The sequence below is a fragment of the Bufo gargarizans genome, chromosome 1 (assembly GCF_014858855.1).
Source record: "Bufo gargarizans isolate SCDJY-AF-19 chromosome 1, ASM1485885v1, whole genome shotgun sequence".
Taxonomy (NCBI): domain Eukaryota; kingdom Metazoa; phylum Chordata; class Amphibia; order Anura; family Bufonidae; genus Bufo; species Bufo gargarizans.
Window position 1 is genome coordinate 630,053,211 of NC_058080.1, and position 25,068 is coordinate 630,078,278.

General features: G+C 42.8%; 1 protein-coding gene across 11 annotated transcripts in view; it reads right to left on the reverse strand.

Annotated features, from left to right (window-relative positions):
- The window catches only part of PPIP5K2 (diphosphoinositol pentakisphosphate kinase 2), a 133,599-nt gene that overhangs the window by 64,525 nt on the left and 44,006 nt on the right, over positions 1 to 25,068 (reverse strand). For all 11 annotated transcript variants that reach the window (XM_044275957.1, XM_044275961.1, XM_044275959.1 and 8 more), the window contains exons 9-20: positions 22,620 to 22,741; positions 21,347 to 21,448; positions 20,922 to 21,008; positions 16,403 to 16,478; positions 16,088 to 16,197; positions 13,477 to 13,562; positions 13,265 to 13,390; positions 12,199 to 12,320; positions 11,721 to 11,903; positions 10,020 to 10,161; positions 9,223 to 9,446; positions 6,297 to 6,424 (exon numbers count right to left, since the gene is read on the reverse strand). In XM_044275957.1, coding sequence (XP_044131892.1) covers positions 6,297 to 6,424; positions 9,223 to 9,446; positions 10,020 to 10,161; positions 11,721 to 11,903; positions 12,199 to 12,320; positions 13,265 to 13,390; positions 13,477 to 13,562; positions 16,088 to 16,197; positions 16,403 to 16,478; positions 20,922 to 21,008; positions 21,347 to 21,448; positions 22,620 to 22,741 — 1,508 coding nt within the window. The remainder of the gene's footprint in view (positions 1 to 6,296; positions 6,425 to 9,222; positions 9,447 to 10,019; positions 10,162 to 11,720; positions 11,904 to 12,198; positions 12,321 to 13,264; positions 13,391 to 13,476; positions 13,563 to 16,087; positions 16,198 to 16,402; positions 16,479 to 20,921; positions 21,009 to 21,346; positions 21,449 to 22,619; positions 22,742 to 25,068) is intronic.

The following is a 25,068-nucleotide window of genomic DNA, read 5'->3' on the forward strand; positions in this document are numbered from 1 at the left end:
GTATGAATGTTGGACCAAGTCGCGGCCCTACATACCATATCTGCTCCAATGAACCACCTACTCTTCCTGCATAGGAAGAAGATACCGCTTGGTGGAATGGGCCCTAAGTTTCACAGGGCAAGGAAGATTTTGGAGACTATAACAGTCATGGATAGTTTGCTTTATCCACCTGGCAATGGAGGCCCTAGAGGCAGCTTTCCCTTTATTTTTCCCTCCGAACTGTACCAACAGGTTATCAACCTTCCTAATATTGCTAGTTACTTCCAGATATCTCATCAGAACTCGTCTAACACCTAAGGAATGGAACTGCTCTTCTTTTTTGTTTTTCGGGTTATTACAAAATGATGGCAGCCCTATTTCCTGGTTTCTATGGAAGTCTGACACTACCTTCGGAAGAAATCCTGGATCTGGTTTAAGAATCTATCATCCGTGATAGTTAAGTATGGATGTCTGGTAGAGAGTGCTGGAATTTCCCCTATTCTCCTAGCTGATGTAATTGCTATGAGGAAAGCTGTCTTGAAAGAGAGCATCTTAACTGACACATTCTCCAACAGATCAAAAGGACTTTTTGTTAGACCCTTGAGTACTATGTTTAGATCCCAAGTTGGGATTCTAGGTCAAACAAAAGGTTTTAAGCGGCCCTAAAAAAAAATATCTTAATCAACCGGTGCTGAGTTAGATTAGAGTCAAAGAAGGCACTCGGGGCTGAAACTTGCACCTTCAGGGTCGAAGTACGCAAGCCTAAATCTAAAATCTTCTGAATGTTTGGGGTTGATTGATCTTTCCATGTCCCCACCATGAGCAGAACTTCTTCCATATTTATTGATAAATCACTGAAGTCACCTTTTTCCTACTAGCTCTCAGAGTGGTGTTGACCTTCTCTGACAACCCCTGGCTCCTTAGATTCTCTGATTCAGGATACAGGCTGTCAGCCTGAAAGATTCTGGGCATGGGTGTATTACTGGCCCCCGAGTCATTATGTCTTTTCTGGCAGGGAATACCCACGGATCCAACGCAGCTACTGGAGAACGCATCCACTGCCCACAGTTTGTCTCTTGGGTTTAGGGAGCAGAATTTTGGGACATTTGCATTTAACCCTGAGGCAAATAGGTCTATGACCGGGAAACCCCAATTCTCTACTATGAGGCTGAATGGTCACTGAATTTAGAGACATTCTCCCAAGGCTTTCCTGCTCAAAAAATCCGCCACCTGATTTTGAGAGCCTTTTAGATGTACTGCAGATATAGATTTTAAGTTTTCTCCGGCCCAAGAAAATATTTTTACTATCCGCTTCATTAACTGTTTTGATCTTGTTCCCCCTTGTTGCCTTAAGTAGGATACCATTATCACGTTGTCCAATAAGAATTTTACGTGATGACCCTTTATAAGAACCGATGCGGCTTTTATTGTCTCCCATACAGCTCTTAATTCCTTGTAGTTTGACGATTGATTTGCTATAACTTCTGGCTAAAGCCCCTGAAAGAGTCTTCCTTCTACATTTGAACCCCATCCTGTTTTGCTGGCGTCTGTCTGGATTTGAACGAACAGAGTCTTCTGCCTGTAAGGAAGTCTGTTTCTTGTCCCAGCATCTCAGTAACCATAGCTGGAGAATCCTAAAGAGGAACTGAGCCCAAGGGACTGATGTTATGCATGATGTTAATTCGCCTAGAAGGCTCATTGCCTCTCTAATGGAGCATAGATTCCTTTTTTGGACCTTTTCTTTTAGATCTACTGTCTTTTCTTCTGGAAGAAAGGAAGATTGTTTTTGAGAATCCAGGAGAATTCCTAAAAAAAATGTTTTTGTTTGGGGAAGAAGGCATGCTTATTTAAAATTTACAATCCATCCCAAATCCTCGAGTAGGGATAGGCAGGATTTTAGGTCTCTTTCCATCTTTTCCCCAGAGTTTGCCAGTAATAGGAAATAGTCTAAGTATGGTATTATCATTAGATCTTGTTTCCTTATGAGAGCTACAATTTCTACTATTATGGTGAAGACTCTCGGGTCTGCTGAAATACCAAAAGTGAGTGCCGTAAACTGAAAATGATGAACCTTCCCTGTACTGTCTTTTAGCGTGAATCTCAAGACTTTTTGCAACTGCTGTCTGATTGGTACATGATAATATGCATCCTTGAGATCTATCGTGCACATTAACACTCTCTGACCTATCAATGGAATCGTGGACGCCAAGGACTCCATTTTTAATTTCCTGTATTGGATGTTCTTGTTCAGTTCCTTTAGATTTATTATTGCCCTGTCTGGCTTGGCCACTACGAATAGGATGGAGTAAAAACCCTCCCTATCTTGAGAGTGGGGAACTTGTGTAATGGCTCCCTGACTTAACATTTCCAGTCCCCCTTCCAGATTCTTTCTCTTTGTAGAATGGATGGTGGGGATGTTATCACAAATTTATTTGGGGAAGAGAGAAAAACTTTCTTGTATCCTTTGGTGACTATATCTAATACCCATGGGCTTGAGGTAAATACTTCCCATTGAGATAGAAAACTATTACGTCTTCCCCCAATCCTGGAGTCACTGTTTTTCGCTGGTTATATGGGGATTAAAGAGAAACCCCCTACCTCGATCACCTTTTGGGTAGCTCCCCCTCCCTGTTTTTCCTTTTTCCCTGTAGGATCTGTCTCTACGCCCATAGGGACGAAAGGAAAAAATTTGCCTTTGAGGTTTCTCTTCAGGAAACCCTTTTTTCTTATCCGTCGCTTTTTCCAGGATTTTGTCTAGAACTGGTCCAAAGACATATTCCCAGGAAAAAGCAATGGAACAGAGCTTCATTTTTGAAGCCTTGTCACCCAACCACGACTTCATCCATAAGGCCCTTCTAGCAAAGTTAGAAAGTTCTGCATCCCTGGCAGTAAGCCTAACTGTTTCAGCCGAGGCATCTGCTAAGAAGGCTGTGGCAGATCTTAGAAGGAGCAGAGAATCTATAATTTCCTCTCTGAGTTTTTTCTAGCTCGTTTAACCACAAGTACACAGATCTTGCCACCGAAGTTGCCGTAATGTTGCTCTTAATACTGTACATAGCTGCTTCCTATGCCTTACGCAGGAGCCTTTCTCTCGATCATGTCCCGCAGCTGGGAAGAATCTTCAAATGGTAGGGAGGTATTTTTGTTTACCTTCGCTACCTGCACATCAATCTTAGGAATATGGGCAAACAATTTTGACTCGGAGGGATCAAACAGGAGCCTGTTTCTAAATTCACTCGAAATACCCAGGTGTTTTTCTGGTTCTGACCATTCATCTAGAATCATCTCCTTTATATTCTCATTTATGGGGAAGACCTTTGATCATTTAGTTCTTAACCTCCCGAACATCTCTTCCTGAATTGAGTGTGGCTTCTGGACCTCTTCAATGCCCATTGTGGCCCTTACTGCTTTCAGTAGGTTCGCCATTTCCTCAGAAGAGAAGTAGAATTTTTTTTGCGTCCTCTACAATCTCCCCTTCAGAAAGGGGGCCGTCGTCCTCTCTCCGCCTTGAAGGCTTGGCTTCATCCATTTCATCCTCGGATTCGGAAGGGACCTCCATTTTCTGTCTCTTTGGAGATAGAGGACCCGGACTGGCGTATTTTAGTAAAGTCAGGGAGGATTTTACTTCATCACGAATTACTGTTCCAAGTTCCTCCATCATTGATGGTTGTTGCTCTCCAACAACGTCTGAAATACATTCCTTGCACCATTTTTAGAATAATGCTCAGGAAGTTTTTTGAAACACGAGATGCACTTAACACTCTTTTTGGGTCTTTTTTTTGCGCCTCCTTGGCACCCTATTGAGAAGAGAGATACAATCAGCTAATATACCCCTCTGTTTAACAGTGTATAAGCTAAGAGCATTTTCTCTTATGTAAGCTCCCATACAATAATTAGTATGCAGTTAGGCCCCTTTCACACGAGCGAGTATTCCGCGCGGGTGCGATGTGCGAGTTGAGCGCATTGCACCCGCACTGAATCCTGACCCATTCATTTCTATGGGGCTGTTCACATGAGCGGTGATTTTCACGCATCACTTATGCGTTGCATGAAAATCGCAGCATGCTCTATTTTGTGCGTTTTTCACGCAACGCAGGCCCAATAGAAGTGAATGGGGCTGCGTGAAAATCGCAAGCATCCGCAAGCAAGTGCGGATGCGGTGCGATTTTCACGCATGGGTTCTAGGTGACAGTCTATTCACTGTATTATTTTCCCTTATAACATGGTTATAAGGGAAAATAATAGCATTCTGACTACAGAATACATAGTATAATAGTGCTGGAAGGGTTAAAAAAATAAAAAAAGTTAACTCACCGTATCCTCTTGTTCGCGTAGTTCGTTCCCGGTCTGTTCTTTGCTAGCTGTGGGCTTGGGCTAAAGGACCTTTGATGACGTCAGATCACATGCTCCATCACCATGGTGATGGACCATGTGATTGGAGCATGTGATCTGACGTCACCACAGGTCATTCAGCCAAAGCACACAGCTAGCAAAGAACAGACCGGGAACGAACTACGCGAACAAGAGGATAAGGTGAGTTAACTTTTTTATTTTTTTAACCCTTCCAGCACTATTATACTATGTATTCTGTAGTCAGAATGCTATTATTTTCCCTTATAACCATGTTATAAGGGAAAATAATACAATCTTCAGAACATCAATCCCAAACCCGAACTTCTGTGAAGAAGTTCGGGTTTGGGTACCAAACATGCGCAATTTTTCTCACGCGAGTGCAAAACGCATGACAATGTTTTGCACTCGCGCGGAAAAATTGCGCATTTTCCCGCAACGCACCCGCCTCTTATCCGGGCAAAAAACATGACGCCCGTGTGAAAGAGTCCTTAGTGTTTCCCCATGTGGGGACTTACTGTCACCGGCGCAGGAGTGTCCAGCTCTCTAGGCTGCTCGGGTGCCAACATCTCTGTGGACGTGATCCCCAGACCTCAGATCAGAATCCACCATGGCTTCCTGCATTTTTAAAATTGCTGCCGGTGAAACACACTTCCGGAACACCCCTCTGCGTCATTATGTCACCGGAAGTGACGACAGACGCCGCCATCACATGGAGGACTCAGGCTCAAGTCTGCTTATCCTCCCCAGAGGAAAGGAAGACGCGTGAGCGCAATCCGCGCCGGACACAGGCATCCGATGAACAGATGCGAGGTCCGCATTCCAGCTTTCGAATCATACCGCCAGTGAGCAGGGGAGTTCTTTGCAGCGATTCCTGAGTGAAGGGAGGCTCCTTCTGCCGATGATTCCACGCTGCCCAGGTATTCGATCCAGCTTCACCTCCCTGACCCCAGAGGCCTTTCTCTGACCTGTCCACTATAGAAGCAGGAAAACACTGGAGAGGGTGGGGGGCGGGGGAAATTTAACCTTTCTCTGTTTTCCTGCCCCTACAGAGGTCAGGGGTCAATCTCGTATCTTTTAGTCATGGTGGTGAAACGGGAAAAAAATAATTAGATAAATGAATAAGACATGCTGCAAACCGTACAAGTCAAGAAGCTTTCAGAAATCTTATGACACGTGGACTAAAATGCAATGTGGTAATGAGGACTATAGGGAGATTAGTTCTGATTTTATTCCAGTACAAGCCCATAGTGATACTACGCATGTACCGTACTCTGAGGGCTGAGGTGCAGGGGATGACTCCATATTCAATGCCACCATCTAAGGGATGACATTGCACAATATATTTCTGTAATGACTGCATGTAAGATGTTTCGTGTGGGGTTGGATAGGATACAAACAAATCCAGGTGGGTCTGCCAGTGAGAGGCCATCATTCCTTTCTATGCGGGTAATTTAAAGAGGTTCATACAACCACAGATGACTTTATACTGTCCTCTAGCTTTCTAATAGATGCCCCCGGCTGCCCAGTGTCAGTGACTTAAACATACTCACTAGTCATCCTTCACGTCCATGTGCCGCAAGATGGTAGCAACTGTTTCCTCTGGCTGTTCCTGGTTACCTTCTATTCCGTGCAGTAGCTGAACAGCAAATGGACGCATCTGGCGCAAATTCAGAAGGTTCTGCTGTCTGAATCCGCGCATGTGCCATATTTGTCCACTTTCCATTCTGTGCCTACGCAGAAAAGAAGCAAAACTACAGCAAGAGCAAGTGGTCACTGCCATGTTGCAGCCTATGGGCACAGGAGCTGACTGGCGAGTATGATTGCAGGCCATTTATAGGTTGTAATTATTGATAGACATCTATACCAAGCATAGCATGTTAGAAAGGTCATACGATTAAAAAAATGTAATATGGATTTAAAAAAAGAAGAACCCAAATGGATCCAGAAGCAATGCAGCTCCTTACAGCGGATGTAGCTTATTTACAGTGTCGTCATCCTGAGTTCTCTGGAGATCAGAGCGTATCTTCCGCACAAGGGGTGTGCAATAACCTTTGGCAATCTCTAGCTTTTCTGCTTTGGATATTCCATACTCCTAAATTGCAAACAGTAAAGAAAAAATAAAATATCGTAAAGGGATGTTCCAGTTTCATGTAAATAAAACCAACTCTGTAGAACGCAAAAGTTTTGCAGCTTTCTAAACATACTTTCTGTATTAATTCTTCCCTATGTATTAACATATCTGCTTGTGGTCGGAGATACCACTGACATTTGCATTCTATTCAAAAATGAACGGCCTCTTGACAAGAACAAGCCACCAGATTTTCCCTATGAAATAACTACAGTGGGTGCAAGTCTTCAACAATTTTAGGGTTACTCTACCTCTTTATTTGAGAAATTTAGATTTGAGTGTATCAATCCTGTTCAAGGAAATACAGGCAGATAAAAAATGCCAAACAAGCCAAAACGGGTTGTGTATGTGTGTGTATAAAAAAAAAAAAAAATATATATATATATATATATATATATATATATATTTTTTTTTTATTAAATACCTATACCCCCAGTAATTGGTTCTTGTGAAGAGATCTACATTTACCTGCTACCTGCCACTCTGTTCCAGCTCCCAAGCTTCACTGAACTTCCAGTTCCTGCCTGTCAACTTCAGCACGGATGGGGTCATGTGTACTGCTGCAGCCAACGACTGGTCTCAGTGGTGACTTGTCCCCATGTAGGACATGACCCAGCAGCGGCGTGCCAACTGGGGACACTTCACCGCTGAGGCCAGTCACTGGCTGCAGCACCCGTGACCCCGTCTGTCTGGAATTTGACAGTTGGAGATCAGAAGTGCAGTGAAGAGTGTCGGGTACTTAAAAGGTACTGCTAGAAGGATATAAAAAAATAAAAATATTCTGAACAACCCCTTTAAAGAGTTCATACACATTAGATACATGTAAAGCAGGTTGATGAATTGTTGAAAGCTTGATCGTCTGATGAACGATGGTTCTCCCAATAAGCCATACACATTTTAGTGCATATCGGCCATTACAGTTCAGACTGCCGGCTGAACAAACAATCTTGGTGGAAATGCTCTTTCAAGTAATGTTCTTTCACGGACTAGTGACTACTAAACATAAATAATGGCAGTTTTTTTTTTGAGGCAGGAGGCGTGTCTCAGACTTAGGGTGCATTCACACGTCAGTATTTTTACCTTTCCAGATAAACGTTCCTGTTTTTTGCGGATCCGAAAATCTGGATGACATGAGGATGCTTTTAGCATGTCTTCCAGATTTTCGACGGATCCATTGACTAGAATGGGATGACGGAACGCAAAATCGGACAAATAGTAGGACAGGGTATATTTTTTTTCCAGGATCCGAATAACGGAACTCACGGAACGGAACGGAATCACGGAATCGGAGAGCACCATGAGTGCTGTCCGATTATTTGCTGATTCCATTGAAAATGAATGGATCCGCATAACGTTCCGTTTTTAATCGGAACGGATGCGGAACACCAAAACGGACGTGTGAATGGACCCTAACCCGTACTCACTATAAGCACTGTAGATAGACTGTAATCATAGATCACACCTCTGCCCTAATGGAGCGGAGCTAAAAAGCAGGCGAGGAACAGACTGAGGAAAATAAATGGCAGGTGAACACCCAACTAGATAGTAGCTTTAACTTGTAAATGACTGAAGAGCATGCAAAACATTTATAAAACATAACCCTTAGGGCTCATTCACACGAACGTGTGCTGCCTGTTGCCGTATTGCGGACCACATTTGCGGATTTGCAATACACGGCCACCGTTCCGTGTGCATTCAGCATCACGGATGCGGACCCATTCACTACAATGGGTCCGCAAATCCGGAGATGCGGAACAGTGTGGAATGGAAACACGGAACACTATGGAGTGCTTTCTGGGGTTCCGTTCCGTGCCTCCGAACCGCAAAAAGATAGAGTTTTCTCTAACTTTTTGCGGAACAGATCCCCATGTGGCTGTCCCATGGACGGTGCCCATGCATTGCGGACAGCAATTTGCGGTCCACAGCACGGTCGTGTGTCTACAGGACTAATACACCTTACCACCTTCATTTAATAGAGGAAATCTGGTGAAAGGTTCTTGTTAAAATCTGGTTATCAGAAATGCGAATGCTCGCTCCCAGTAATTGGCTTATGTAACCTAGCAGCCAATCAGGCTGATTAACATCTTTCAACAGGATAAAAGATACCCGATTATCGGCAGCACATCTCCCTATGTAATCAGGATGTGCTGCCGATCATCTATTGGAGAATGAGGGAGGAAAGACTGGTAGCAATCGTTCCACCTTCAAAGTCTGCACTGGCCTGAGTAATCAGGCTGGAGCACACAAGGGCCGATCGATCGGGCAGTGCAATACCACCCTCACATGCTGCCCACAGATCTGAAAGCACATTCCACGACAGATTAACTTTAAAGAGGAGCTGTCACCAAAAAATGCTATGCAATCTGAAAGCACCGTGTTACAGAGCAGGAGAAGCTGAGCGGATTGATATATATTTTTGTTGGAAAAGATTTAGTAGAAGTTATAATTTTTACATTTATATCTACAGTTCTGTGAAAAGCTATTGGTACAGGAAGGAGGAGTTATCAGTGACTGACAGCTCTCTCTACACACCATCAATCACCGATAACTCCTCCCCCTGTACAGATAGCTGTTCACAGGAGGTGGAAAATGCAGACCTATAAATGTATAAATTATAGGTTTTACTGAATGTTTTCCCACAAAAATATATATCAATCTGCTCTACAACATGGTGCTGTCAGATTGCATTGCATTTTTTTTAAAAGGTCCTCTTTAAGTCATTTTCACACAAAAATACTTATGTGTAGCTGAATATAAGTTACCTGAGGAATTACTATATCAGCTAGTGCCTTGGAAAGCCTGTACAGTTCCATCATGTTCTCCAGCTTCAGGGAGCTGTTATGCTGCACATCATACTTGATGCAATCATAAATATCAGGAATTTTGCTGATGTCATATCTTCCATTTTTTGTCTTGAAATCCTTTTCCAATTTGCACCATCTGCGCAGCATCAGTTCCAGGGTCTCGCTGTGATAAAGCTGAATATCTGAGGAGGGGAAGAGCGCAATAAACCAAGAGAGAGAGGTAATTATTCAAGTGCTCATTATGAAATGGATATAATTCTGGCGGAGAGGACAAATCTAAAAACATTTGTCATTCATGAGCTTAGAAGCCATTAACATGATTGATAGATCACAATCCAGCAGGAATATTACACCCAACAGACAGATGGATGTTTAGTACTACTACTAATTACCATGCAAACCTCACGGCTCGGAAACATGGTATTTTTAAAGCACATCATTCTGAAAGTGACAGATTCTAAAAGGTGCCCAGATGCCTTCAATAGTAGTCTGCCCAACTTTTGGTCAGCTCACAGCCAATTCCCCCGACTCTCCAACACACATTCAAGCTCAGCTTACTCAGGTGTGTATGTGTTTTCAATGGAGAGAGGGGAGAAAGCCACTGCCAGACACCTCTGCCGGCAGCTTATCTCATGCCCGATCCTTCTCTTCCCCAACATCCTCTGCTGCGGGAGAGTTGGGAGCTCCCCATACAAATTAGATGGCTGGCCTCTCCTGCCGACACTATGTGTATGGGTGCCTTAAGTTTTTTTTACCTGCGTATTTTGGGTCTTCCATTCTTTGCCGGATCTGTGATGTCAGGCTCTGAATTAGGGAGTAAACTTTGTCACAAGTCTTAACTGGATTCTTTATAATCTGCATTGATTTAATCTGGGAAATGCTTCCAGTGGGAGTGAGCTGATTGGAAGAAAATAGATAAATTATTACTTCTATATTTAGGCCTCATGCACACGACCGTGTTTTCAGTCTGCATCCGATGCACATTTATTTTTTATTTTTTTAACCATGCGGAACCATTAGTTTCTTTGGGCTGCAAAAAATGTGGACGCCATGTGGATGTTATCCGCCTGTTGTCCGCATCTGTTCGGCTGTTCCGCAAAATATATATAGAACATATCCTATTCTTGTCCGTTTTGAAGACAAGAATAGGTAGAATTGTGCAATTGCAGGATGCGCACAGCCAGTACCCGTATTTTCCAGAACCTGTTTGTAAGCTGCAAAATACATAGGTTTGTGTGCTTTAACCAAACGTTTATATCCTTATGGCAATCTGAAAAATGTAACCTCTTATATGCCTTGTGGCATTGTCAGATCATGAGAACATAAGGGAATATTCCTATGAAGCAGCAGTGATGTGACAGGCTGTTTAAAACGGTCTAAGGTAACAACTGCCCGCTGTATCATTGCTGTGGTGGTCACATTAAACTGTACTACTTAGGCTACTTTCACACTTGCGGCAGGACGGATCCGACATGCTGTTCACCATGTCTGATCCGTCCTGCGGCTATTTCGCCGTGCCGCCGGACCGCCGCTCCGTCCCCATTGACTATAATGGGGAACGGGGGAGCTCCGGCGCAGCACGGCGAAAGGCCGCCGGACTAAAATTACTGCATGTCAGGCTTTTTAGTCTGGCAGCTTTCGCCGTGCACCGCCGTGCTGCGCCGGAGCTCCGCCCCCGTCCCCATTAAAGTCAATGGGGACGGAGCGGTGGTCCGGCGGCACAGCGAAATAGCCGCAGGACGGATCCGACATGGTGAACAGCCTGTCGGATCCGTCCTGCCGCAAGTGTGAAAGTAGCCTAAGTTCTCAAAACTACTAACATGCCATAGTGACAAGTGATAAGATGTATTCAGTGAAGAGGGGGCAGAAGCACTCAGCTCAGCGCTCTGCCCCATCGGTTGTGTTTGGGTATGCTCGGCATGGGGCAGAGAGGCAAGAAGAGTGGTGAACAGGCTCATAGAATATAAATATATATATATATATATATATATATATATATATATATATATATATAATGGTCATATACTGCTTGAGCGCTCTTGCCCCTTGCTTACATTTTAGCAAACGGTGGTGATCTCAGTACCGAGACTCCCAACTGATGAGCACTTATGACCTCACTACGAAAATGTTCTGAAATTAGAGGTACACTTAAATAGATGTTAACATACCACCAGGCGGAACTTATATTGGCCATATTAATGCTTTCACTTTAAGATACAAAAAACTAAATCTGATAGAGCCATGGGCATGCAGAAAAACTTCCCTGGGATCTCCATAGAAGACTATTTGGGAAAGTATTTCAGTTTTCTATGGCAGAATCGGAAGGCCATTATGATTTTATCATTTGGTATAACACACTCCTTGAGCTAGTTAAACACTCCCATAAGGCTGGACAACCCGTTACCCAGATGGTAAGAAACCAGTGAACGGCTACCTCTACTATTTTTTGGCGTTACCTTCTCATAGTCCTCAGCGCTAAAATCACGATCCCGCTGAAGAATCTCATGCAGCCTTGCTTTCACTCGATGCTGACAGCTACTTAAAGAGTCACTGTCGCTGTCCAACAAGCCATTCATATTTGCGCTCTTCACCATCTGAACAAGTATTGGGGTCAGTTCTCCCTCCAGTGCCAATAAACCCTGCACATGAAAGATCACAATCATAAATCAGCTTCACATGTTAAAAACTATCTAATGAAGAAACCAGAGCCAAGATATTGGAGACTTGACTAATCTGCCCAGGTATCTCCAAATCTAGAGATACTTTCTAACATGATTGGTAATGGCCAAGCCATAGAGCAGCATACACCTGCAGCGATCTTCAGATCCACTGAAAATGGCCTTCAGTATAGATATTGGGTGGTATAATGTGTACATACATACAAACCGAAGAGAAATGTAATCATTGTATAGGATTGTGTATAGACAAACATACTTTAGCAAACGCTGCAGCTGTCATCTGGACTCTTCCCTCATCTGATGCATAAATTTTAAGATCGTGTCGATAAGTACTGTGTAACCTCAAAAGGCCACAGCCAGGAAATCCAGCATAGTCTCCTAGGAAATAGCATATGTTAGAAAGCATTATAACATACATTCATCTTACACGTCAAAAATACACAAAACTAAATATTTGTAGCTACCAATATTCACCTCTATTTTGATCCTATCTGGTCCCCAAAAAACGATCCTGAATCAAAACATCTTGTATGTGTTGGACCCCTGTCAATCTGATGCAAATGACCTATCCTGTTTGAGAAGACCACTGCCTCCTCAGCGCCAGACATTGTGTAGCGGTTGTACTTGGTATCACAGCTCAGCCCCCTGTAACTGAGCTGCGCCTAGGCCACGTGAACAATGAAAGTGACGTCACTGGCCTAGGGCAAGTTGCAATAAGGCAGAGGAGTTCAAAACAGATTTGTCAGATGCCTACCAATCAGATGCTATCTAGAGCAACCTGTGTCTCTCCAGCTGTTGTAAAACTACAACTCCCACCCTGCCCTGCTGTAGGCTGATAGTCAGTCTGGGCATGCTTGGAGTTGTAGTTTTGCAACAGCTGGAGAGCCTCAGGTTGGCCATCCCTAACCTAGAGTATAGGTCATGTGTATAAAAAAAAAGTCAGAAAACCCCTTAAAAAATAAATAAAACTCTTGTGTATGCTCATCTTAGTTGATGGGCCATATGTGTAGCCCCTACTTCCCCCGTGATATCATTCCCTGGCAGACTGTGCAGTGAAGAAAAAAAAAATAGATCCAAATGAGTGGTGCACATCTTGCACAACAGGACTCTTCAAGGATTTGATCGGTGACTCAGCAGTCAGACCTCAAACAATAAAGTGGAAGCATACCCTAGAAATAGGTCTTTACTTCCCTCTGGTGAGAAAACACCCTATCTTTCAGACAGAAGCATGTGGGTGCAGCACATAGGAAGGTAATACACCGAACCTGCAAAAATCTCTTTTACTGTGCCTTAACCTTACCAGAAGTGTCTGTATGGATTACCTTGTCCTCCAGGATACATGCACCGAAATGCCCTGCCAAGTTCCTCTGCTTGAATTCGGCCGGCTGGGGTCAGTTCACCACCCCACTTTAGGACTAACAGCAAAGATGGTTCCTCTCTTCGACAGTCTGTAAAAAAAGAGCCCCAATGCAGAAACCGATTGTACAATTCTGCTTTGGTCATATTCTTCCAAAATTATTTCACCAAAACTCACCTTCCTCTTCACTAGACGTCTTAGGGCAGCCGTGTGGCAGATAGGTGAGCTGGACCTTACGATTTATTCCAGAAAAGTGTCCATACCTATTAAATAAGTAAGGGTAGTTTAATGCACTGCTTATTTGTGAAAAAGCATCAGTTTTTGCAGCTGTTTTGCACCAATACCAGAAGTGGATTATGGCTTTGGCTCAAACATTGCATCAAAAAATGCCACAAAAACTGTGGCTTTTTCCCCCCAAGGTATCGAAACCTTGATTAAAGTATAACTGTCATACTTTTTTATTTTATTTGCTAGTTTATTAGAGCTAGGCATGTATACCTGAGTTAGTCTGTCAATGATTGCCAAAAGCTTTCATTAATGTCCTCTGTCCCTTTCCACTGTTCCCTTAAAAGACCGTTGCTAGGGCTTGTTGTCTTCCATTTAATGTAAACAGAAGACAAAGGGGCGGTCCTCCACAGTGCATGCCTGCATTAGGCTTTAGCGTGCAGACGCGTGTCTCTCCGCAATCCAATCTGATTGGCTCACAGGAAGCTGCTTTCTACAGCAAGTGTGTATGTGAAGTGAAGTAGTTTTGGCCTCAGAGAACTGTCAGAGGATCCATCTTGAAAAGATCCTCATATTGTAGAGGTTAAAAGAGTTGTAACTAAGGGCCCTTTCACACCTGCGTTCTTTTTTTCTGGCATAGAGTTCCGTCGTCGGGGCTCTATGCCGGAAGAATCCTGATCAGTTTTATCCTAATGCATTCCGAATGGAGAGAAATCCGTTCAGGATGCATCAGGATGTCTTCAGTTACGGAACGGAGCGTTTTTTGGCCGGAGAAAATACCGCGGCATGCTGCGCTTTTTGCTCCGGACAAAAATCCGGAACACTTGCCGCAAGGCCGGATCCGGAATTAATGCCCATTGAAAGGCATTAATCCGGATCCGGCCTTAAGCTAAACGTCGTTTCGGTGCATTGCCGGATCCGGCGTTTAGCTTTTTCTGAATGGTTACCATGGCTGCCGGAACGCTAAAGTCCTGCCAGCCATAGTAAAGTGTAGTGGGGAGCGGGGGAGCGGGGGAGCAGTATACTTACCGCCCGTGCGGCTCCCGGGGCACTCTAGAGTGACGTCAGGGCGTCCCACGCGCATGGATGACGTGATCGCATGGCACGTCATTCATGCGCATGGGGCGCTCTGACGTCACTCTGGAGCGCCCCGGGAGCTGCGCGGACTGTAAGTATACCGCTCCCCACTACTACTATGGCAACCAGGACTTTAATAGCGTCCTGGCTGCCATAGTAACACTGAACGCATTTTGAAGACGGATCAGTCTTCAAATGCTTTCAGTTCACTTGCGTTTTTCCGGATCCGGCGTGTAATTCCGGCAAATGGAGTACACGCCGGATCCGGACAACGCAAGTGTGAAAGAGGCCTACGGGGGAAACTTAAGGAAAACAGTGGTATGTGAAGAAACGAAAGATTTATGCACCAGCACTAACATGCTAAAAATTTTTTTTTTTTTTATGAAAACATGACAGTTACACTTTAAGCATACAAATAGAAAAGTACCATCATGTAAAGGAAGCTAAATTTTAATAAAAACAATTGTATGATACATTGAAGCAAATTCATTGGCTAATCTGTAGGGACATCAAAAATGCTTGCTGAGAAGCACATCTTTGATCCAAAAATCAATAATGTGGAGATACTTTAGGTAGGACTGGAATTATTATTATAGTTTGATTTTCTGTGTTCACTGAACAGAAATCCATTAGAAAAGTAATTTAGGAAATAGAAAAAAAAAGGCACCCTCTTATTTGAAGAGAAGAGTGCCTAAGCCACTTCTTTAATGCCCACTTTCTAAAACATAACTGGTATTTCAGTGTCCTGCCTCTGGGACCATTGGGCAATCGGATGTTATCCCTTAGAGAAGTTCCCCATAAATAGGACATTCGGGGCAGCTCTTAGCTCTAGTTTCAGGTCTGCCTGAGGAGGATGCTCTATCACAGGGATGGCCAACCTGCGGCTATCCAGCTGTTGCTAAACTACAACTCCCAGCATGCCCAGACAGCCTACAGCTATTAACCTACAGCAGGGCATGTTGGGAATTGTAGTTTTACAACAGCTGGAGAGCCGCAGGTTGGCCATCCCTGCTCTATCATATTTCATATTGCTTCCATTAGCCCAAACCGGATACAAGAAAAACCTCCTTCAGGCTGGATTTTGCCATGTTTTCACAGCGTTTTTGTTTTTTCTCTCAAAAAACACTGACTAGATGTCACTTAAGTTTTGGCAAAATACTGCAAAGTCTACATGCACAACATTTTGGTTTTCTGCGATCAGTGGCCATACAACATACTGGAGTTAAACATGCCCAATCTTTTGGTTCTCAGGGTGATCATCTGCCTACCAGAGGTGCCTGGCAGTACCTTTCTCCCCTCTTCCATTTACAACACATACATGCTTGGCCAAGTCAAACATGCATGTGTATGGCGGTATCATAGAGAGAGTTATCATCCTACAGAAGGGCATGGTGGGAGTTGTAGTTTTACAACAGTTGGAGGACCGCAGGTTGAGGATCCCTGTTCTATGGGGATCACATTAGTTGGTGTCATCAGGTTCACTTACATTTCCAACACCGTCTTTAGCTGCTCAAGCTTTGCTTTGCTTTCTTCTATTTCAGAATCATTGTTTTGGTCAAGTTCCACAAGAAGCTGTCTTGCAATGTCCAATACTTCCTGCTTAATACAATATATATGAAGACAATTTACCAGGTATGTGCAGGAAAACTGGAGGCTCTGGTCACACTGGTGCCATGGGTTCTGTTGACTTCTCTTGCCTGTCTTCACCAAGTACAAAACTTTGGCAGATGAGTGCCATTCTGGCGGATGGGACTGAACCATTACACCAGTGTGAACAGCGAATTATAGGACAATCACTTGCCTGTAACTGCTTTGGTTTCTTCAGTTTTAATTTTCCAGTCTTGTACCCGTAGCATTTCTCAAAAAGATCAAAGAACCTTGAATACAGAGGAGAGATGAATATACCATATTTTCTGGGGTAGAAGAAGCAGAAATCTATATACACACACACAAGACTATAAAACATGTGTCATCAGGCACTTCACAATTAGAGCTTTCACATCCAATATCCTTCTCAAAAAGAGAGACTTTTTCAGACTCAAGCTGGTGCCATGGGTTCTGTTGACTCATCTGTTGTCGCTTGACAAAAAGGCAGAATTGACTATCATTACAAAACCGGTTGCAAGACTTTTCTGGGACAACTGTCGCTGTCTAGTCTAATCCTTAGGGCCCATATTCACTCCATACAATGCTATGGCGGATTACGCTATCCTGCTCTTATGTACTCCAGTGTGGCCACAGTCACACATGGAAGTCCTGGATTTTCAGCTGCCTTAACCCCTTGGATACTTATTTTCTTTGCATTTATTTTTCTTCCCCATCTCCCTGGAGCCATAACTTTTTTCTTTCCATTCACATTTTCATATGATAGCTTTTTTTTTGTGGGACAAATTGTACTTTCTAATGGAACCATTTAATATGGTATACAATGTAGTGGGAAGCAGGAAAAACATTCCAAATGGGATGGTATTAGAAAAAAAAAACCTGCAAATCCACCACTGTTTTAGAGGTTTGTCCCTATGGCGTTCCCTTTGCGGCAAAATTGACCTGTGCCCTTCATTCTCTGGGACAGTACGATTTCAACAATACCACATATGTATAGGTTTGTTATGTCTAAATAGTGTAAAAATAGTTTTATAGTTCTGTCTACGGAGCTGTGTGGGAGCTCATTTTTTGCAAGACGATCTGTAGTTTTTATTGCTACCATTTTGAAGTGTATGTGTGACTTTTTGACCACATTTTATTACTTTTTTTTTTGAGTAAGAAAAGCATTGAAAAAATGGCAAACCGGCCATTTTGATACGTTATTCCTTTATGCCATTCGCTCTATTGGAAAATATTTTTATATTTTAATTAGTACAGGCATTTTCGGACGCGGTTATGCCCATGATGTTTAAATATTTATTTATGTATGTATTTTTTTATTCTACGGAAAGGGAGGCGATTTAAATTTTATACATTTTATTTTATGTTTTTGTAGTCCATGTTTGAGGCTACAAGACTCACAAATATTTTATTTTTTTATTAACGGTATCTAAAGGCTTTAATGACAATAATGGCAAGAATGACGATCGCGGTCATTAGCCGCAGGTCTCTGTTTGAAACAGTGGAGATCCGCCAGCTATGGTGTGCGCTGCACGTGTGAGCAGGCGTTATGTTTACCCATCACTCCAGTGCCGTACATGTACGGCACTGGTAGCAGAAGGGTTAAATTGCAATGGGGCAATTTCTTTTTATTTATGCATTGTAATTTATTTTTATTTTTTATCGGCCTTTATTATCAATATGGAACCCTTTTTTCTGTACAGAGCTGAGATGCTCTAATAGAGGAATCTGAATTTTCTTTCTGCTCAGTTAGCCAGCTAAGGCTACTTTCACACTGCCGTTTCAGGGTCCGCCTGTGAGATCCGTTTCAAGGCTCTCACAAGCGGCCCCAAACGGATCAGTTTAGCTCCAAAGCCTCCAATGCATTCTGAATAGACAAGGATCCGTTTAGAATGCATCAGTTTGGCTCCGTTCCGCCTCCATTCCGCTTAGGAGGCGGACACCAAAACGATGCTTGCAGCGTTTTGGTGTCCGCCTGGAGGTGCGGAGCCAAACGGGTCCGTCCTGACTTACAATGCAAGTCCATGGGGACGGATACGATTAAAATTGACACAATATTGGTGCAATTGTAAACGGATCCATCCCCCATTGACTTTCAATGTAAAGTCAGGACAGATCCGTTTGACTTACACTTAGACTTTTTTTTTACTAAGTTATGCAGACGGATCCGTACTGAACGGATACCATCGTTTGCATTTATAGGTGCGGATTCGTCTATGCAGATACCAGACGGATCCGCACCTAACGCAGGTGTGAAAGTAGCCTAATCTGACGGGCTCCTTATCTCTGCTCTCTGACCTTATAAACACACATTATAGCTCAGTTCTTATCTTACTGATAAGAATGTGGATTAAATAAGTGTTTATGACCTCTTAGTAATTTACAGATAAGGGTTATTAAATGACCGGCACAAAGTGAAAAGTAAAAAGAGTCACACAGCTAGAAAAACAGTTATCACTTTGTGACAGAACGGCTCAATATTTTTGAACAAAGACCAATTGAAAAAATGATTCTTATTTTTTTTTGCCCAAAATGAGTAAAATACAATCATAAAAAAAAATTGCCTCTGAAGGTGTACAAGTCGCAGCATCAGAATCCACACCAGATTTCACCCTCTGCACTGTAAAAGGCTAAATTTTGTTAGCAATTAGAAAACTGACAAGTCACATTACGTGAGGACACTCAACGTGTGGATGAGGTTTTTAAACTTTGCTGCAACTGTACATACTGCATCCTCCCCATGCAATCTGTGGATGATCAGCAGCATCTGCACTATTTGTGGACATAACCTTATTTTTAAAGGAACATACGTCCCTACAAACCCTAAAGAAAACCTGTCATCACATATGCATCTAATGATATGGTGCTGTAGATGACGCTGCAACAAAATCATTGTTGGGTCTTTAAATGCAAATTAAATCCACTTTGAACCTTTCCATATGTAAATGCGGTCATGGAGTCATTGGGGTGTCTTCCTACACTGCCCAAGCCATGGAGCCAGCCTCATGTGTGCACCATAAATATTCTTCCCCTTCTTCAAGTCTGCTTACTGTGAGAGGAGAAGGAATAGAGTATTTACGGTGTACGCATGAGATTTCAGACGTGCCAGGATGTTAATCAGTGAGATGGGCGGGCTTGCAGTGGTGACATGAAAAGGTACATTTTCAAAGTGGATTTAAATCAAAATGCAGAGGCTGAGAGCTTTAACCCGTTCGCTACCAGCGCTATACATGTTCGCACGTGCAGCTGTCATTGCCAGCAGGTTTCTGCTGTTTCAAATAGCAGAGACTTGCGGCTAATTACCACGACCTGCAATAATGCCGATCGGGGTAATTAAAGCCTTTAGATGCTGTGATCAAGTGAGATTGCGGCATCTAAATGGTCAAAAATCTGGAAGCTCACACTTCCGGTGGTGTTCCTAGCATCCTCTGTGGCCAGTGAAGGTGCCGGTAATTGATTTAAATACACTCAGCCTCGCAGAAGAGGCTGAGAGCATTCAAACTGCAATTCTTATTTTGGCTACCAGAAGGCATGACAACATAAGAAATGAGCAACAGACAGTAATAAATTAATTTTTAAAAATACATGAGTGTTCAAAATAAAAAAAAATTATTTTGTAGTCTCAAATGCGAGCTTAAAAAGCATTACAAAAAACGCCCGTACTATAAAAATATTTTTCCAATATGGCGAAAGGCATAATGGAAAAATGGGTCAAAATGGCCAATTTGCCATTTTTTCAAAGCTTCACTTAATATAATGTAATAAAATGTGATCAAAAAGCCAAATACACTCCAAAATGGTATCAATAAATAAATAAAAAAAATCAGCCCCCACACAGCTCAGTAGATGTAACTATAAAAAGCTATGGGGTCAGAATATGGTGATGTAAAAATTTTTGGGGGGTTTTCAAAGTTTACATTTATTTTTACACTATTTAGACATGAAAAACCTATACATATGGGGTATAGTTGTAATCGTACTGACCCAGAGAATGAAGGGCATGGGTCAGTTTTGCCACAAACGGAACAACGTGGGAACAAAACTCCAATTCCACCCCAATTTTTTACTGCTTCCCATTACTTTGCATGCCATAATTAATGGCGGGATTAGAAAGTACAACTTGTCCCGCAAAAAATAACCCCTATACAGCTATGTGAATGGAAATCCTAAGGGTTAAAAGACACAGCAATGATTTTGCTATGGAGTCATCTACAGCCCATATCATTAGCTGCATGTGGGAAACGGGTTGCCGTTAAAAGATTCATTTTGCTCTAAAATAGAAGTAAAATACTGCAGCTTTTCTTAGCCATTGGCCGACAATACACAAGTCCTCCACCATTCTATTAAACCAGAGTCCAGGTGCTAGGGTCGTGGGACGCATGCTAAATTGTGGAGGTATCGAGTCCATTTGAAATTGATATTAACCTTAAATACTCTCATTTCAGACCCTTGAGTTAAGTTTTGGGGAAAAGAGGGTGACCCAGATTTCCTAGAATTCATGATGGCAAATCTGCTTAGTTATATAATACTACCTAATACCAGAAAGGGAGGCATCACTGCATAACTAGACACATTTACAAGGGTGGACAAGGTGACCGACATCCTTTTGGGGGCTGTGTAGGAGACCATATCTGTTGTCATCCAGTTTACTAAAATGGAAATTGTAATACATTTCAGCCTCCGATTCTCCACGGTAGTCACCACAAACTACTTACCTCTGATGTCTTACTTCCATTTTCATCTTTTGTTTTGGTGTCCGATCGCCATGTCTAATCACTGCAATCACACATCGGAGCTCCATCCTTAAAGAAAATAAGGGTTTAAAAAGAGCAGAACATACACAGAGAGCCGCGCTGTGACTGCTGCTACGGACATGGAACGTTTTCTTTTAGTCAGTTTCAAATCTCTACTGACGGCATGCTACCTAACCAATAAATACCTATGTGGAAATGTTACATTCATCTTTGATTAAATATCTTTCTGCAAAATATATCTCTGGTTAAAGTGTCCTACAAACACATAATACATGGCCAGAGGGCATTACTACTCTGTTCACCCTCCAGTAACGTGTTACTATGGATGAGATGAAAGTACCCTGCGACTGCCTTGTGAGCAAGCGCTCAGCTCAATATGTGCTTACATTGTCCCAGATGTTGTGGGCACTATAGGTATATCCTCCGCTTCCAGTGGTATAGACCAAGGGATCTGAAACTGAGGAGCAAGCTCTCGCATGATGATGTTTCTGAAATAAAGGGAACATGACAACTAGTTACATGATCGATAGACAAACTATATGGGGAGACAAATTTGGACACAACTCTTTAAAGGGGTTGTGTCACCTCACTAGCATATGCCCCCATTGTCTGATAGATGCGGCTCACACCTCTGTAAACAGAGTCAGCAAAGTCCCAGAGTTCTCACTGCGCATGTGCGGCTGCCCTCCATACATTTCTGTGGAGCCACCGAACTAATTTTTTCCCTCGACCCCACAGAAATGAATGGAAGCGGTGGCCACACAAGCATGGTGCAGCTGCATGCAAGCCTTACATCACCAAGCGTGATATCAAGAGTTGGATGGAGAGGTGTAGAGCTCAGCACCATGGACTGTGATATGTGGTGTGACAAATCCCACTTCTCTTTCAGGCAGTCTGATGGACAAGTCTGGGTTTGGTGAATGCCAGGAGACTGTCACCTGCTTGACTGCATTGTGCCAACTGTAAAGTGTTGTAGAAGAGGGCTAATGCTATGGGGTAGTTTTTCAGGGGTTGGCCTAGGCCCCTTAGTTCCAGTGAAGGAACTCTTAATGCTTCAGCATACAATGACATTTTGGACAATTGTATGCTTCCAAATTTGAGGGAACAATTTAGGAAAGACTCCTTTCTGTCCCAGCATGACTGTGCCCCAGTGCACAAAGCAAGGTCCATTAAGGCATTATTGGGTAAGTTTGGTGTGGAAGAACTTGACTGGCCTGCACAGAGCCGTCACCTTCACCACATCAAACACATTTGGGATGAACTAGAATGAAGACTGCGAGACAGGTCCTCTCATCCAACATCTCTGTTGGACCTCACAAATGCTCTTTTTTTTTTTTAACAGGCAAAAATTCCCAAACACATGCCAAAATCTTGTAGAAAATCTTCCCAGAAGAGTGGAAGTTGATTTAGCTGCAAAGGGGAGACCAACTCCATATTAATGACTATGGATTTAATATGGGAGGTCATAAAAGCTCCTGTAGGTGTAACGTGTAGTTGTCCCAATACTTTGGTCCATGTAGTGTAGGATGCTACATACACAGACTAACAGACCGACATACAGAGGGAAGTTGCTTGGAAACCGTGAAAGTTGCAAAGCTAACAAATGTATCAAACTAGTCACCATTTATCAAATTAGTCACCAAATAGTCACAATCTTACCCAAGAATCTTGGCACAATCATCATAATACTTCATAGAGTTCTTCACAAAGCTGAATCCGTTGACATCGCAGACATAAGACTGGCCATTTGCGCGAAGCAAATCGAAACCACATACAGTTTGCTGTGAAGAGTCAATGAAAATAAAGGACATGTACAGTACATTTAATAATTCAAGAGAATTTGTTGCATTTCATTGTCAATGTTGGTAGATCTGGAACACACTCATGCTGCTCATGTCCACTGACCTCTCATGGGATGAACTAACTGAAGGAGTTATCAGGGAATTGATAAAGATGATCCATCCTCAGGATAGGTCACCATTATCACATCAGCGGGGGGTTGTTTCAGCCGCTGCACTCACCCGAGCTCTCCCGGCAGCTCTCCAAGCCCAGCGTCATACATTATATAGAAGCTGTGCTGGGTATCCCAGCTGAGCCACATTCAATGCAACTAGGCCATGTGACCAATGTACGGCGACATCACATGGCCTAGGAAGAGGACGGTGCTCTGAGAGCTGATCGGCAGGGGTCCTGGGTGTCGGACCCCCGCTGATATGGATATTGATGACCTATCCCGAGTTAGCGGATAACCCCTTTAATACATATTAGGCCTAAGACACAAGGCCATATGCAAGATCTAAACAATCAGCCTATGCCGTATTACGGAGAGGTTTCCAACAAAAGCCCCAAAGCGGTCAGCCATCATCTCCGAGCCACAGCACCGATTGCACACCACCCTACAGGTCTGTGCACTCATTCAGGCTTTTTGATGTAGTTTTTGAAGCCAAAATCAGGTGCGAGAGAAAAAGCATTAAGGGCAGATATAACTTCTCCAATTTTTTTAAATCCACTCCTGGTTTTGGCTTCAAAAACTGCATAAAAAAACCCTGAATGTGTGGCAGCACCCTAGCAGTTAATGAATAAATTAGGCTACCTGAATTTAGATAGAGATAGATCATGCTCAATCCGATATTTATTCTAAGGTTAGGGCTACACCTCAAATTTTATGTCACACTACAAGAAATTTGTTCTAAAATCACTGTCTATAGGAAATGTATGGATTAGCTTGAAAATCGCCAAATAATCAGCCGGATAAATTCAATTGTAATCACCAATTTTACAGCAACAGATTTTAATGTTACTCTATGGATGAAAAAGTAGCTTGGAAATTGCGCTGAAATCACAGCAATTATTTCCTCAATTAAATCATTCCAGCAGTACTCGGTTGGTTGAAGGAATTTTGAAGCAAATTTCAAGCTACTTAATGCTCTACCTATAGAGGCCTATTGCACACGAACGTTGTGCATCCGTTCCGTGCATTGGGGACCGCAATTTGAGCATGTGGCCAACATACGCAGAGGTTATGAGAACCATACTGTCTCAAAACATTTTAAATTGTGCCACAATAAAGACCCTACGGGTCTGATCTATATGGCACTAGCCAAAGTGGAACCAGATTGGAGAGGTGGTGATCTGATAAAAAAGATGTCAAGGTTGGAATCTAAATTTATATTTGACTTTGGCTCATTGGTCCCCAATGGGCTAAATGCGGATTGGGAGTTATTTGGGTTCCTGTGAATAAAACGATTCTTGGCACAATAGGGGACCTGTAATTCTGTCCCCCCCTTGTGCTAATGAGTTTCACACAAAGATGTATGTCAAGGGACCCATTGATTTTAACCTTTATGGCTGAATTGTGGATGAAATGATGGTCTAACAGTGTTTTTTTTATATAAAATCAAATGTTTTTTATATAAATTTAATATATTTTATATGCATTATGATTTATGCTATATTTAAGCAGCTATGGTGCAAAAAAATGCAATTGACCCCCCCCCCCCCCAAAAAAAAAAAACGCATGGTAAGCGCACAGAAACTGCACTATGGAAAATCCGGGTTTTAGATATTTCTCTGGGATGATGTGATTCCAGTCCGGACTTTGATACCCACCTGGATCAGGATATAAAAGGAGGAGGGGAAACATTACAAGGTTACCACTGAGGAAGGGGTCATTTCAATATCCCCGAAACGCGTATGGTTTATACCTTGCACCGGCATGCTGGTTAAGAAGTCCCTCTGGATTTGAAGTAAAGATAGTCACATCTAAGGACCGGCAATCTCTGGAGGAAGCTCTGATGACACGTAGCTTCAACAAGTGCACAGTCAGCTGATGATATATAATTCCAATCTAGCACGCAGTCAGCTGACACCCGGTTTATTGTGAATCGCCAAGCCCGCATAAAGACAGGTGAACATCGATCAGACTACGGTAATATTGAAACAGTAATAATAAGCGGTGGGACGCCACCGTGGCATGTTACCGCACTGTGCCACTTAGTCTTCCCTGTCTTGTTTAAAGGACTTGTGACATTTACCTGTGCGCTTGCTACTGAAAGTTAGTAGCAATATTGCTTGGAACTATGAGTATTTGAAAGTATATTTACCTAAA